Source organism: Schistosoma haematobium, chromosome 2 (genome assembly GCF_000699445.3).
Source record: "Schistosoma haematobium chromosome 2, whole genome shotgun sequence".
Lineage (NCBI taxonomy): Eukaryota > Metazoa > Platyhelminthes > Trematoda > Strigeidida > Schistosomatidae > Schistosoma > Schistosoma haematobium.
In genome coordinates this window covers 19,505,995-19,519,696 of record NC_067197.1, presented here as the reverse complement: position 1 = coordinate 19,519,696, position 13,702 = coordinate 19,505,995, and the positions used below count along the sequence as shown (strand labels likewise).

The following is a 13,702-nucleotide window of genomic DNA, read 5'->3' as shown; positions in this document are numbered from 1 at the left end:
GCGGGATATAAAGCATTCTTTTCTCTTCGGAGGATTATATTTGTGATCAGATTAACTGTAACCGTGCTGCAGTTACTGTAACCTGTTGGTGCTTTGTCATGCATATCCTCAACAAGAAACACATGACGGCAATTTGTATGGTCTAATTGTTTCCTTTATTTCCACATCTTTTACAGGCGTTCGCATATTCAATAAGTCTTAAGTTTTCCATAGTTTCAACTCATTGTCCAATTAAGAATTTATTTAATTTATATAATCAACTGTTAGAATGAGTCGCTCTTCCGATTTTCTAGATACCTGTCTTCGTGTTACTGAGCATGTACGTTTTAATGTTAAGTATGTTTTTCAAGAGGTAAGTAGTAACAAATTTCAGGTTACATTTATGCGAAAGTTTTATTTAGTTGGAACCGTGATGACCATGGTGATGTGGTTACCCAAAAGTTTATTCGTTCGTCATGAAGTCATGGACAAGTGTTGAAAGGAGTTTTGTAGATGCGCAGTACCTGAAAAGCGAATGAAACCTCGAACTATCAAAATAGCTTACAGGATATCATTAGTCAGAAAGAATCATGGACGAAGTTTAAATGACATCAGTTTTATTCAGTAACTTTAAAAATGAACAATCGCAAAAGCTCTCATGACTAAATAGTCATGAGAAAGTTTCGTGTTATTACTCATTCGTTTGCTTTCCTTTCTTGGAATGAGTTAAGAATATAAAGTGCCTGAAACTTGACCAATAGTTCTCAGACAGAAAGTCTCCGAGGTTGATGATATTTCTCTCATATCTATTCACGAAGAGTGTCTATACTTTCCTATATATAAAAATACCAGCACACCATACATTCGTTGCAGCTCGTTCCGTGTTTTTTAGGCTTATCACTTTGGCGGTTCTTTTAACATTGTGTTGCCATGGCTTCGTCTGGTATTTTAGTTGAGACGGGTTCTGTGGTTAGTTTCTGTATTATGTATGTTTTTGATACGTCATCGTACAAGTAAATTGGTTTTCATTCATCGGCTGTTATTAATAAACCTGCTAAATGCTTTGCTAAGTGCTGAGCTTATGTCCGTATAGGAAAGTTCCTATACGGACATATGCTCAGCTATCAGCTGATAGCTGTAGAAAAACTGGTCAGTTTTAATGGTGAGACCATAATTTATGAACGACTTTTGAGAAACGCTAAAGTGGCCTTGAGAATGTCTATTCACTGATTATGGTTAAATGAGGGTTTCAAACGTTTATGAAGCATAAGGACTGTTTTACTGTTGATTGTTAGGGATGGAGATTAGATTTAGGGTTTTCATCACGAATTGACATCAGCTAACATGCCAACACGCTATTTAGCCAAATGGATCAGGAATTTCGCGCCGAAATCCAAGGCCTGTTATCATAAATCTGGTTGGCTTGTCCTTCAGCTATGGCTTCGTCGTTCTAATATTTGTCAACTGTAGGAAACCTGTTTAACATGGGTCATTCTTCCTTCTTGTCTTTTAAAATCGTCTGTTATGTCCTAGATGTTATGATACAGTAGTACTGAGGAATGTCTTAGGTTCGAAACCACTTAATATTTTGCCGATCAACATCTGATCGACTCCTATGGTAAGATGGCGGAGGCTTAACTTCCTCAGCTACCCTATGTATGGTAGGCTTTGTAATTCTAGAGTTATATGGGTAGTTTTTCTCTGTACTTTTGCAAGACATCCGAGTCATCTCTTAAGCAGGTTTGCAGCCTGAACACATTTTTCAAGTTTGGATATCACTAAGGTTGTCTATTCTTGGGACTTGGAAAATGCCCGCCCCAATGTTCATGGGATTCTGAACCCCATGGCTTCAATCTCGCAGTAATAGTTTGTAGTCTTGATATCTTAGGTTAATATTACCCCTAACTTGTCATGAGACAGGACTAAGAGCACAGAAAGTTCCCTAATGCTGTAGCTATTTACCGTTGTATCTCCAGTGTATATGCAGACACACAGCTGCATTGTTAGGCATCAACCACAATTTAGACCAGTTAGCCATAGTGCACTTGCATCTACATCTTTTTTTTGCTTCACGCCAGATTTTAATGTCAGCGTAAAGTAGCATTGGGCTGTCCACTATCTACGTTTGTGTTTTATTTCATCATAGACCTACTACTGGAAACAACGTTCTCGTTGACTGAATTTTCGGGAATTGATCTACCAGGAAGTCGACCTACTGACTTAGAATATGGAGATAACATAGTCCTGTTTAGTTAAGACGCTGATGAAATGCAGTTTTTTGATAGCACTGAGTCAGTCAGCTACAACGTAGGACCAGGCACATATATGCATCGGTCCAAGTCGCCATACCTCACTAACACAACAAGATAAACACCGGATTCATAGGAGTGGTTAAGTCAATGGTGGTAATATATAAAAGAAAGATTGCATATAAGGATATAGTACAGGAAGAAAGAAAGATAAGAAGCGACTATAATCTTTTAGTTTAAGGGAATACAGAGAGTGTATACACCTACGCCATTGTGATCGATTCTGAGCCATGTCACCAAGAGTCTCCGACCCCTCCTTACGATATTCACGCGGACCCAAACCACGTAGTCTGCATCTACCGACATGGCTCAGACTAAAAGTTAGTGACTTCAAGCACTGATGCCACGTTTTGGTTTGGCCACCTCTAACTTTCTTCTAACCATCCGCAACATCGGTTAGCATTGCACGTCGTGATAATCGGTGTTCAGGCATACGTAACATGTGGCCGAATCACTGAGCAACAATGCCGGGATGTTTGAGATGTGTTTCTCCCTCTCGAGATGCAAGTTGCTGCTTCAGGACTGGTCTGCGTCAACACCTGAACTAATGATAGGGAGTGAAGTAGTCGAACGCGTCGACAACATCACTTATCTTGGGAGTCTGGTCAGCCCTAATGGGTTTGGTGTCTGACGAAATCTCTGCACGCTTTTGAAAGGCTAGTTTGGCTTTTGCCAACTTACGTTACCTGTAGCGAAGGCGAGATATCCATCCATCAGTTTGTTCTGTTCTACTTTACGGCTGCGAAACGTGGCCATTAAGAGTAGAAGATACTCGTAAATTGATAGTATTTGATCACAGATGTCTTAGAAATATTGCTGACATCTGGGATCACCGGGTGGGTAATGGTGATGTTAGATACAGGGTATTAAGGAATGATAATAAGTCACTTGATAAAGTTAATAATCTACATCGACTGAGATGGTTGGAGCACGTATTATACATACCCAACCACCGGTTACCATGACGTGCAATGGTGGCTAGTGTTGGAGATGGTCGGAAGAAAGTTAGTGCTGGCCAAATCAAAACATGGGATCAGTGCTTGAAGTCACTAACTTCTAGTCTGAGCCATGTCGGTAGATGCAGACTACTTGGTTGGTGTCCACGTGTTTATCGTAAGGAGTGGTTGGAGACTGAATGACATGGCTTAGAATTGATCACAATAGTGTAGGTGTATACTCTTTGTCTTCCCTTAAACTGTAAGAATACTTCATACTTTTCTTTCTATGAACTAATTCTTTCTCCCTGTGTCATATTCTTATATGCAATCTTTTGTATATTTCTACCATTGAGGTAACTGCCTCGATTTATTTAGTGTTCTTGCTGTGTTAATGAGGTATGGTAACTTGGACCGATGCATTAACGTTGTAGCTGAAAGTACTGGTATATATATATACCAGTTATAACAGAATACCCAATCCTCGTAATTCATACAAAGATCCGGTTTATAAACATTTTATAACGAGAGATTCATGAAACGTTGATCCATCTACCTACAACAAATTCAGGAGTCTTTTAAAGATTATTGCCAAATGCGTTTTTTTAATTATGCGTTGTACATAGTACCTCGTTGAAACAGTGTGTAATATGGTTTGTAGAGTTTCTTGAATCCAAGAGGCATCACGCTTACTGGCCAGAAGATCATACAGAGTTTTATTACTTCATTTAAAGAGATACTGGATAAAAAATAGTCATATTCGCTAGTAAAAATGTTGTGAAGGACCCAATTCACTGTGTTAATATCTTCTGAAATTACTTTTGTCAAATTTTAGTTCTGTTTAGTTTCCAGTCATATTTAGTGATACTTTTTATTGTCTCATTCTGAGTTTTTAGCTGCTGGTTCGCTCTCAAAACAGACCTTATATCGATTCATTGCTGTTTGATTATTTTCCAAACCAATATGTCCCTCAAAGTGGGAAATCGTTGGTTGAAGTTTGCCAGCCATCTTCCTGTGAATGCTCTGAATTTCTTCACCAAAAGTTAATGCAATGCGTTCTCCCAAAAACATTTAGTGGGTTTCACTTGAATGGTTACAATACACATTGTCTTCTTATTGACTGTGGGGGTCGGTTTTGTCCATCAAAGTTTGGAGTGTTTGTTCGCAGACATTTACAAGACGAAATACCTGCTTTGAAATTTGAGCACAACCAGTATGAAGTGTTTTTAGAAGAAGTTCGTTCCCTAATTTCTTGATATTCTTCTAACAGATGTTGTCTAGGGTTCATATTATTCGTGTATTTACAGATTGTGAACTCCTTTTGGCTTTTTCTTACTCACGAGAAGTTATCAAACAGCACCCAGTTTCTTGTCTTATGATTAGTGCGATGAATGCTTTTACGTATTTGGAACGTTTACGCTACAATTCGTGGAAGAGTCTTGTTAGTCAGCACTCAATCTTGATGGGTATTTTGCTCCGCGTGATTGCCGACTTTCAGCTTCTCTGTATTATCATCATGAAGTGCTCCCCTGATATTCATGTTCTAAATGATTCTTTGAGTACTGATACTGAGATGTTTCACTCGAATAACTCATTAAGCTCTGAAACAAGGAACGATCATTGGTCGAAATATGTAACTCATAAAATCGAATTAATTGACTGTGAGCATTCCTTCGTATCATATATCAAACATGAATCTAGTATGAAAGTGATAAAAGACACAAGAGTTTCTTAGTTAATGGTTATTTTTGTAAAATAAAAAGATTTGTTTTCCTACTCCTCTTGGTTTACTAATGTAATAGATGCTAAATTTTCACTCCATAGTTGAAAACAAACTATCCATATCTCTAACAAAATGGTGATAAAAGTCAGGTCTTGCTACTGCCAGATCTTTAAACATTATGAGGTTTACGCTACAGTATTGGTAGCTATATGCGCGGTATATGTATTGCTCTCTGTTATTAACCATAGCTAACTATATTATTTTTTACTGACTACATATTATCCAGATAGAGTTAATGATTTCTACTTTGACACATTACTCGCTTATGATTTTTTCCTTCATGTGAAGCTCAGTGCAGAATTATGAATTAACCTCATTTTACAAAACCTGGTACATCCGAAAGCGGGGCGAGTCAGCTGTCCCTCTCGGAATGCTCTCACATGGCTACGCGTATACAGTCACTGCCAGGGAAGTCCTACTTACTGCCTTCTAGTGGCGGGGGTGTTGTTTACGAAATTGAGAGGACAAAAAGCGAGTGTTGGGCGCTCTAACCGGGTTGATGGACACGGAGGGTCCACCTACGGAAGCCTGAAAACCCTGATTCTAAACCAATGGTTCACATGGGCCCCAGGATCCTGAAGGAACAAATGGCGTATGAACCTATTGTTGGTCACCGGCTACCATGGGACTGCATCTCCTTACGATGTTCCACTGCCCTATGGACCAGACCTTTAGGTCGAAGGCTCGGGGTGTGGCCCCGAAACAAACCAGGTGCTTCGGTCTGGGCACCGGGGTAGTATCACAGTCCACACACAAATCAAGTGGCTTGTTTGGCGCATATGTATTCGGTCCCCCTTCGTACCAATGTTTATGTATTTAAATAAATAAATAAAGTAGGAAGTAGGCATCTTCACTCATACAATTGAGCATTTCCGTAATGCTTCTAGCGTTTGTCTACTAGTTAAAGTACTCGGATTTCGACATCCGCGGCTTATGCGTAAGTAGATTTGTGCAGCTTGGTAAAATAAATAATCCTCACACAAATAATGCGGCTTAAATTGAAGTACATAAAAGTGTGTTTGGTAAATAAGTTACATTTAAACTAAATTGTTAACTTACAGCCTTCTATCTAAATATGCTTACTAGTCATTATTATTGTTTATCACCCCACTATTGGTTCTTTACGTGGATGTTTGTGGCCAAACGAGTGCTTACCGTAGATTATTTTAAATAAGTCAAATCACGTAGTGTTTGCTAGTTCAATTTTGTCGTATATTGTAGTAACCGGAATCGGAAATTGGAAACTTTATCTTACTTGAAGTACAAAGACAGCACAGTCCTGTCAAGCAAAGGTTTTAATCAAAGCCCGAATCCTTTGAGTACTTTAAGTAACTGTAGGAAGTATTTAAGAAGTGTTTTTCGTTAAATACAAAGTGTTGCTTCAGGATTGAGATACATCATCTCATATTTTATTAATAGGTAACGAATTATTTGGAGTCACCATTCCTGATGGAATTTTGACGTGGGGGCTAAGGGCTTTTTTGGCAACTATCAGCTCGGATCATTTGTGTCGCCGTTGAGTTGCTAACGGTAGCTTAGTGATTAAAACACCCAGATTGCAACTGATAGTTATTGGGTTCAAATCGTGCTCTATTTATTCCGGGTTTTTCTCTCGGACAATATCGATAGCCTACTCACGTGAGGAAATATATTTGACTAAAAGCTGGGTACGTAAACTGCAGTGGATAAATGAGTTAGATTACTATTGTAATTGAGGTATCTAGATGTTTATCAGAGAGTGTAGAGAGGTACAGGCTTTTTGGTTTGGATAATCAATGTTTTGAGATTGCTAAGCACATCTCATGACCGATCCTTGTGTCACAATTGAGCCTCTTTTGTATTTCTGTTTGAATGTTATGCTGCTGTTGGTATAACTATTTTAACATTTTTGTTTTTCCTCTTGTTGCTTTCTAACTTTGTTCTAGACCTTAAAGTACTTATATTTACCCGAATTTTTTTAAACGAGTAATAATATATATGTCCTCTAAAGTTGTTAGCTTTTTCTTGTCATAATTCCCTAATTTATTTGCATTTTGATGAGTAGCTACACATCTATCCTATAAAATGCCACTTACAAACAAGTGTTTGACTTTTTTCATCATTATAAAGAAATTGATGTATTTGTAATGTCTCATTGCGTAGCAAAATTAGATTTTCTGACGTTTCGTGACTCAGTGTAAGCCACTTCTTCGGAGAATAAGTAATCAAATTGAAATTTTCATCATTGTTTATACTACATTTTTTCATAATGAAATTTCTACATTTATTTGTACTTTTGAGCTATTTTCCCATTATCTATTACATGGATTTTAAATTCTTTACACCAGAAAGTAAAACTTACCAGTCAATACTGCAATTGTTATAACAGAAATTATGGCTTCGAGTGAAGACAACGGTTACATACTCCAGAATGAAGTAGTATGCATTGAAATGAAAGCGGTTGAACCTGTTTTGTGCAAACCAAGACTCCTACCATTGAAATCTGTTAAACTTTCTGGCTATGAAGTCGAAGATGAAACCAAACGTGCGGGAAATCTAGGATTTCATAGTCATAAGGCCAAATAATTCTTAAAACTTTTTTTCATGTACAACTTATGTTCACTTACTTCAGCATATTATAAAGTAGATTATGGCAGAAGTACAGATATACATTCCTTTGTATTCGACCCTTTAGTCAGGAACCAAGTCGTTTGACTATAAAACCATCAATTTAACAATATTTGTACTGGATCAGTTTGAGTTGACTTTATTTAGGATTTGAGCTTAATCAAGTTTAAACTGACCAAATTATCACTAAAGAAAATTTCATTTTCACTTCCATTGTAATCGGGTGTAGGTGTAGATTGGAAGAAATGTGCGGTCAAACCAAAACATGCAATCAGTCCGTGCAGTCACTGACAATTGGACTTAGCTGTGTTAATATATGTAAACTATCTGGTTGAGGTCTGCGTGATAATCATAACCAATGGTTAGAAACGTCGAGTGACATGGCTGAAAACCGCTTGCGGTGGCTCAGACGCATCCATTCTTTGTTTCTATTTAACTAATTTATCTTTTCACGAATCGTATCTTCGATGCTAAATTTCCCCTAATACCACTGATGCTGTTACTACTTCTGCTACTCTGGGATTTGCGCTAACAGTTTCATCTCATTGTGCTAATGGGGTATAACAACTGGAACTGATGTACGTAAGTACCAGGTTCTACTTTATGACTGACTAATCTGGCTGTAATCTTAGTGGTACATGGAACATTTTGTTGAAAGAACTACAGTTATGAAATCAGCTTAGGATTCCATACTATCTAATCATTAATGTTTTGTAGTAGATAGAAAATAACACTATTTAGCTCATTTCTGTTTATTAGAACCCACTAAGTAATATGGATTCAACATACTATCCATTAAGTAATTAAAGTTCACTATTTCTTTTCAACATCAGAGTGCGTATTCGAGTGGCTTTTTGATTGGAGAGCTGTGGTCATCAATCGTCTGGTAAACTGGACTGCTTAATGCTCAAAACATAGTATGCTCTGAATCCGTGTTACATTTTTATTTACACCCTTAACTAATTATACCAGAAGGATTTTATTGTTCAATAAACTCAACTTAGTGTGAAACTAATTAATCAAGAGATTTTGTCATGGAGATGTATCAGTAGTCAGTCAGTAACAACGTAGAACTTCGTACGTACGTACATCAGTTCAAGTTGCCATACCACATTGCCACACAGATACAGTTGTCGATTCAAATCACATAGTGTTAGAGGTAGTAAGAGTATAAGCAGTAATCTAAAAGACTAGGGTTTGAAGATGGTATTCAAGGAGTATAATCCAGTGAAATAAATTTGGTAAGAGAAAAAAAGGGACATGAAGAATTCAGAAGATTAGAGTTTGGGAGAACATAAAGTGGGTGCACCTGCGCCATTGCAAACGAAGAGGGATATACCGTAGAGGAACACCGTTCTACTAAAGTCTCTTGTTTTAAACACTTCTGGCCGCGTCAGAATTTGCATTCATCCGTCACTTAGCCTGATACATCATGTGTTCGTTAGCGTTTTCCACTCTTTAGTCAGTTTTGCCGTTTATATACTTCTAATCTTGCGTTTACTCTATTGCAATATAATCCCCTACTAAACTTTGGCGAACCCCATTGCTCAACGGTAGTGTAAAAAGTCCGAAACCAAATGTGTTAGAAAAATTTTACGTCATTCTTATAATTTAGTTGACGGACAATGTGAATGAATAGATCGATTACTACTAGCAAAAGACGGGAAGCCTGAGTCAGGATATATATAAAGATTGTAGTGTCAGTGATTATTTTAAGCCCATGTATCTTATTCTAGCTTTCGGACATTCCATTCTATTCATTCTACTTGAGTCATATGTTGACCTTGTTAATTATCCGCTTGTCAGTCTTGATTGTTTTTATATGAGCGTATATGTGTGCCCTTCCTATTCCATTAATCACATGTCTGTAGCTTTATTTTGTCTGACTATAAATATTGAGTAACGCTTGATTAAAATGGAGTTGGCTTCTCAGCCATCTTCCCTGCGTGTATTTTGCTTTGCTCTGTTTCATTCGCTTCATGTACAAAATATATGTATTCACAAGTCAATTCTCGTTATTCGACTTATTTAATTCCGTTATTGACTAACGCGATTAAGTCGACGATGATATACTAGAATAGGCGATAGCAAACATTTATACGATCTCAATGGAGTCAGATCCACGGGCTACTAAAGTGTTGAGCCCTTCAACGAATATCGTCGATCTAAATGAGGACAAAATCAAACTACGGGCCTCCACAAGATAGCCAATGTATATAATACGGATAACCAATTAGACTATAGACGAAGATAAACAACTGAATGATGTACTGGTATGAATACACAGTTATATGGAAAGTACACTAGAATCAAGTAAATAATCATACTTATAAGATATGTACATGAAAAAAGTATCCGAGTAAAGGTTAATAATTAATACCATGAGTGCACATAAAATAGTTAGGGATATACTCGCTCACCTGTCACGTTACATGTAGTTATTTTTTAACACTTCACATGAGTCAATTTAAGTGGGCTTTATGAAGAGTCACTTTGGCTTTCTGGAGTTAGTCTTCTACCTAGATACTTACAAATCTCATGTACACATGACATAATTATTTTCTCTGTTAGTGATAAAATTAAGTTCTCTGAACTTCTTTAGAAAACGGAGTAAGGATGGTTGGAATGTGATTCTCCTTCTGTAGACGTCAAATATTACTTCGGGGTGGACTCCTGGTTTTACTTTGTAGAGTCAAGTAGTTGGGCTCGTCAACTACTTTGCTTTTTTCTCAAGTCACTCATCCTTAATGAGTTGATAACTTTAGAGGTCATAGTACGGATGCAAAACGGTTGCTTGCTTCTAGCTTATCTGTGGTACTTATAAGTTCTCATTAAATGCTGTGACTTGCTCTAACCAGTCTGTAGTTCCCTTAGGTATTTTCATTTGGTGCGATTCTTGAATCAAAAATTCCCTACTTGTATCATCCACAATCATTTACGATTTCGTGTAAATCAGACAACAGATTCACTCATTGAAGACTTTAAGGGATGTCTGACAGATCAAGCCATCTACCAGGAACTCATCGGGAATTATCCTCTTTCGTAATATGAATCTTGTTAATTAACCACGAATTCTCCGTAGAATATCATTCTCACTGGCTAGGGTATTTTTGTCTATTCCTTCTGCCGTATATTGGTCACATGGATTCATTTTTTCAAGATGTTACATTAATTGTTTTGATAAAATCACCCTCCAAAATTCACAGGATAACTAAGGTAACGTTTTGTGAACATTCATTATGTCAACGACAAAACATTTAGTCAACAGTTGATGTATTGATTTGGAAGATAAACTCAGTGGATTCGTCTGAAGACGGTATATTTAAATTAACAACAATTATTTGACGTCTCAACTTTTAATTCAAAATGAAAACTAATTTCTCCTTGAAGGGTACCTTGTTGTGATTAAAACTTTCAGTAGCTAGTGATCCTCTCCACTATTAAGATATTTCAGTGTATTCTATAATATTAGATAGGATCCATCATAAGATCTTACTGTAAGCACATATGATTTCCATGTTGTGTAGTATTTGTTTGCATCTATTCAAAATTGGTCTTGCTTATTTAACATATAAAGATGAGAGATTGTGTAGATCGTAATTGACAGATAATGGTTACGATGAGGTAATTATCTCTAAATATGTTTCTTAGTCAATAGTGTTTTCATTCTAAACTTCTCACCATTGACAATCAATCTCACTGAAAAACAATTTGTAGATCCTGAACCTTTTATTGAACAAAATATTAGCGTGATCAAAAGTCAATCTAATATACTATCTAAGCTTGGTGTGAAAAATGATTTTATTTGACCTTACTGTAACCCATGTAGCCTTTGAAATCTTAATGAACAAAATTCACTTAATACATGAGCAATTATTTTAATGTCATCATAAAACTTGGAATTTTACTTAATATATGAAGTAAGATTGCTTTTTTGCAGTATTCCTTTTATGAACATTAGGACTGAACCGAGCATCGCGTCATTGGTACCAGACCATGTTCACAGTTGCGTTTCTTCCCACATGGTTCACTGTTTTAAACTTCTAAAAACAAAATGACTCAATAAATAAAAGGGGTAGAATCTATCGGAATATGGGATCCTCTTGCTTTTTATTTTAGAAGAAAATAAGCTTTACAGATGCGAGCAGTTACTCCAAAATGTTATTTGTCTAATCACCACTTACTGAAGACATGTTATCTTTGTAGTTAGGCTTTTTACTTTCCGAACAGGGGATTGTGAGAAATACCTAGTTCGTCTTTTTGTCGTGGGCATTTGCAAAGACATGATTTTATAAGCCTCTTCTTTATTTTCCAATTGGTCAGATTCGAACTGTTATACTGATGTTGAGAATATAAATATGTTCAATCCAGCCCTGATTTTGAGGAGTAATATTCCTATCATTCATTACAACTTTGAAATCGTATCTGAGATTAAACATTGAAGTATTCTAACAAATCTAACTTCACGATGAATCTGCTTTTATAATTTTCTCAGCGGTTGTCATTATTATATCGTAATCTTGTGTTTATTAGTGTTCAAGATTTTCATTTCTTCGTTTCACACAATCAGAGATCCATTAACAACATTGTCAGAGGTATTTTTCAAAATCATACCGTACTTTCACATTACTGATAACCAACTAACTTATTCTTAACGAACCAATCAAGCTAGTACATAGTTATCACTTCAGTTCTTTAAAATTACATTTTTTGCCTGTTTTTTATATCAAGTTGTAGTTAGTCAATTACGCAATTTATTTTTAGTAAGAAGCATAAAATTAGTTTAGGTACATTATTTCATTAAATTTGCCCTCTTCCTACATTACTTGATAGGGTCTCACATAAATAAAGCATCTTATTGCAATCTAATACAGCTACAATTGTACAAAATAGTTAAAACAGATACTATAATTCCTATAATGTTATCTTTACTCATACTGAGTAGGGAAGAATTACGTTCCCTTACATTGATGAATATGTAAACAATAGTAGATGTATTCTTGCATTTGTTAGATAAAATAATATATACAGGGGGAGAACTTTTTATAACCCATGTTAGTGTGATACATGTAGTAATGATACTCTGTAGAACTAGATTTAAAGGAGAGTAAGATTCATATTTACCACATAAACACGACTAGATAGGTGTTTTCGAAATAAAAGCAAATATTGACAGGGATTATGTGTAATGTTATGTTTAAGGCACAAAAAAGAAAAACGACAGTTCAATTATTGTTCTACATCAACATGATGTAAAATAACAAATACTATGTATAATAATAAATATGCAAAAGGACAATATTCGTCGCCATACAATTAAACATTTGTTGTATGATCATTAATTAAATAGGCTATTTCATGAATAGATGTGTTAACTCCATAAGTTATAGGTGAATGTGATAGATTCTCCATCTTTGGCACCATATGTTCTGAATGATCTGTTGTAATGATTGATGATGATTGTTGGTCAGGTGAAAGTGGTGGATTGTTAACACTACGAGATGAATGTGAATTTACAGGAGTACGTGAATTACTGTTATTGTTATTATCCACAGAACTATGTCCACTGATAATCGAATTTCCACCTGAACATAAACCGTGTGATGATGTATGTGTAGGTATACCATTGGTTAAATCCAATGTTGTAATTTGTGGAAGATTTGCTAATAAATGATTATTAGTTGAAAAAAGGCAACTGTTATTTCCTATTAGATTGTTGTTACTTCCACATGATTGTAAATTAATAGATTCCGGTATGAAATCAGGTGGGGGAGTTTGAATTAATCCAGAGGTTGGCAATAAATTAGAACAATTAGTTAAGAAAGGTGAGTGATCCGATGATAACATTCGATGGTTTAAACTTGAAATGTGAGTACTTCCGTTACATATGGGTTGTAAAAATTGACAAGATGGTAAACTTGAACAGTATGTAGCGGAAATACCTACAGGAACAGAACTAAAAGTAAAAAAAACAAATAATAGTTCTAGTTATGTTGTAAGCTTTTATGCAAATTAGTAACATTCGACAATTTATTGGGGTCTATGTGTTTATTGTATCCATTAGTTAGAGACTGTGTGATATGGCTCAA

At 36.0% G+C, this 13,702-nt stretch overlaps 2 protein-coding genes across 3 annotated transcripts in view; one reads left to right on the top strand and one right to left on the bottom strand.

Moving 5' to 3' along the window:
• Nucleotides 1-878: 878 nt before the first annotated feature.
• Nucleotides 879-11,422, top strand: MS3_00006395 (uncharacterized protein; the record flags this gene model as incomplete). Of its 2 annotated transcripts, none has more annotated exons than XM_051214534.1 (3): nt 879-965; nt 4,113-7,530; nt 11,265-11,422. In XM_051214534.1, the coding sequence occupies exons 2-3, from the start codon at nt 7,380-7,382 to the stop codon at nt 11,420-11,422; spliced, it is 309 nt and encodes a 102-aa protein (XP_051067721.1). In that variant the 5' UTR covers nt 879-965; nt 4,113-7,379. The 2 variants fall into 2 exon arrangements, with proteins under 2 accessions (XP_051067721.1, XP_051067722.1); XM_051214533.1 differs by lacking the exon at nt 11,265-11,422 and having other exon boundaries at nt 879-948; nt 4,120-4,458; nt 4,494-5,755.
• Nucleotides 11,423-11,438: 16 nt separating this feature from the next.
• Nucleotides 11,439-13,702, bottom strand: part of KIRREL3 (Kin of IRRE-like protein 3) — a 119,721-nt gene continuing 117,457 nt past the window's right edge. Inside the window, exon 14 of the mRNA XM_051214531.1 lies at nt 11,439-13,569. Coding sequence (XP_051067720.1) covers nt 12,930-13,569 — 640 coding nt within the window. The 3' untranslated portion in view covers nt 11,439-12,929. The remainder of the gene's footprint in view (nt 13,570-13,702) is intronic.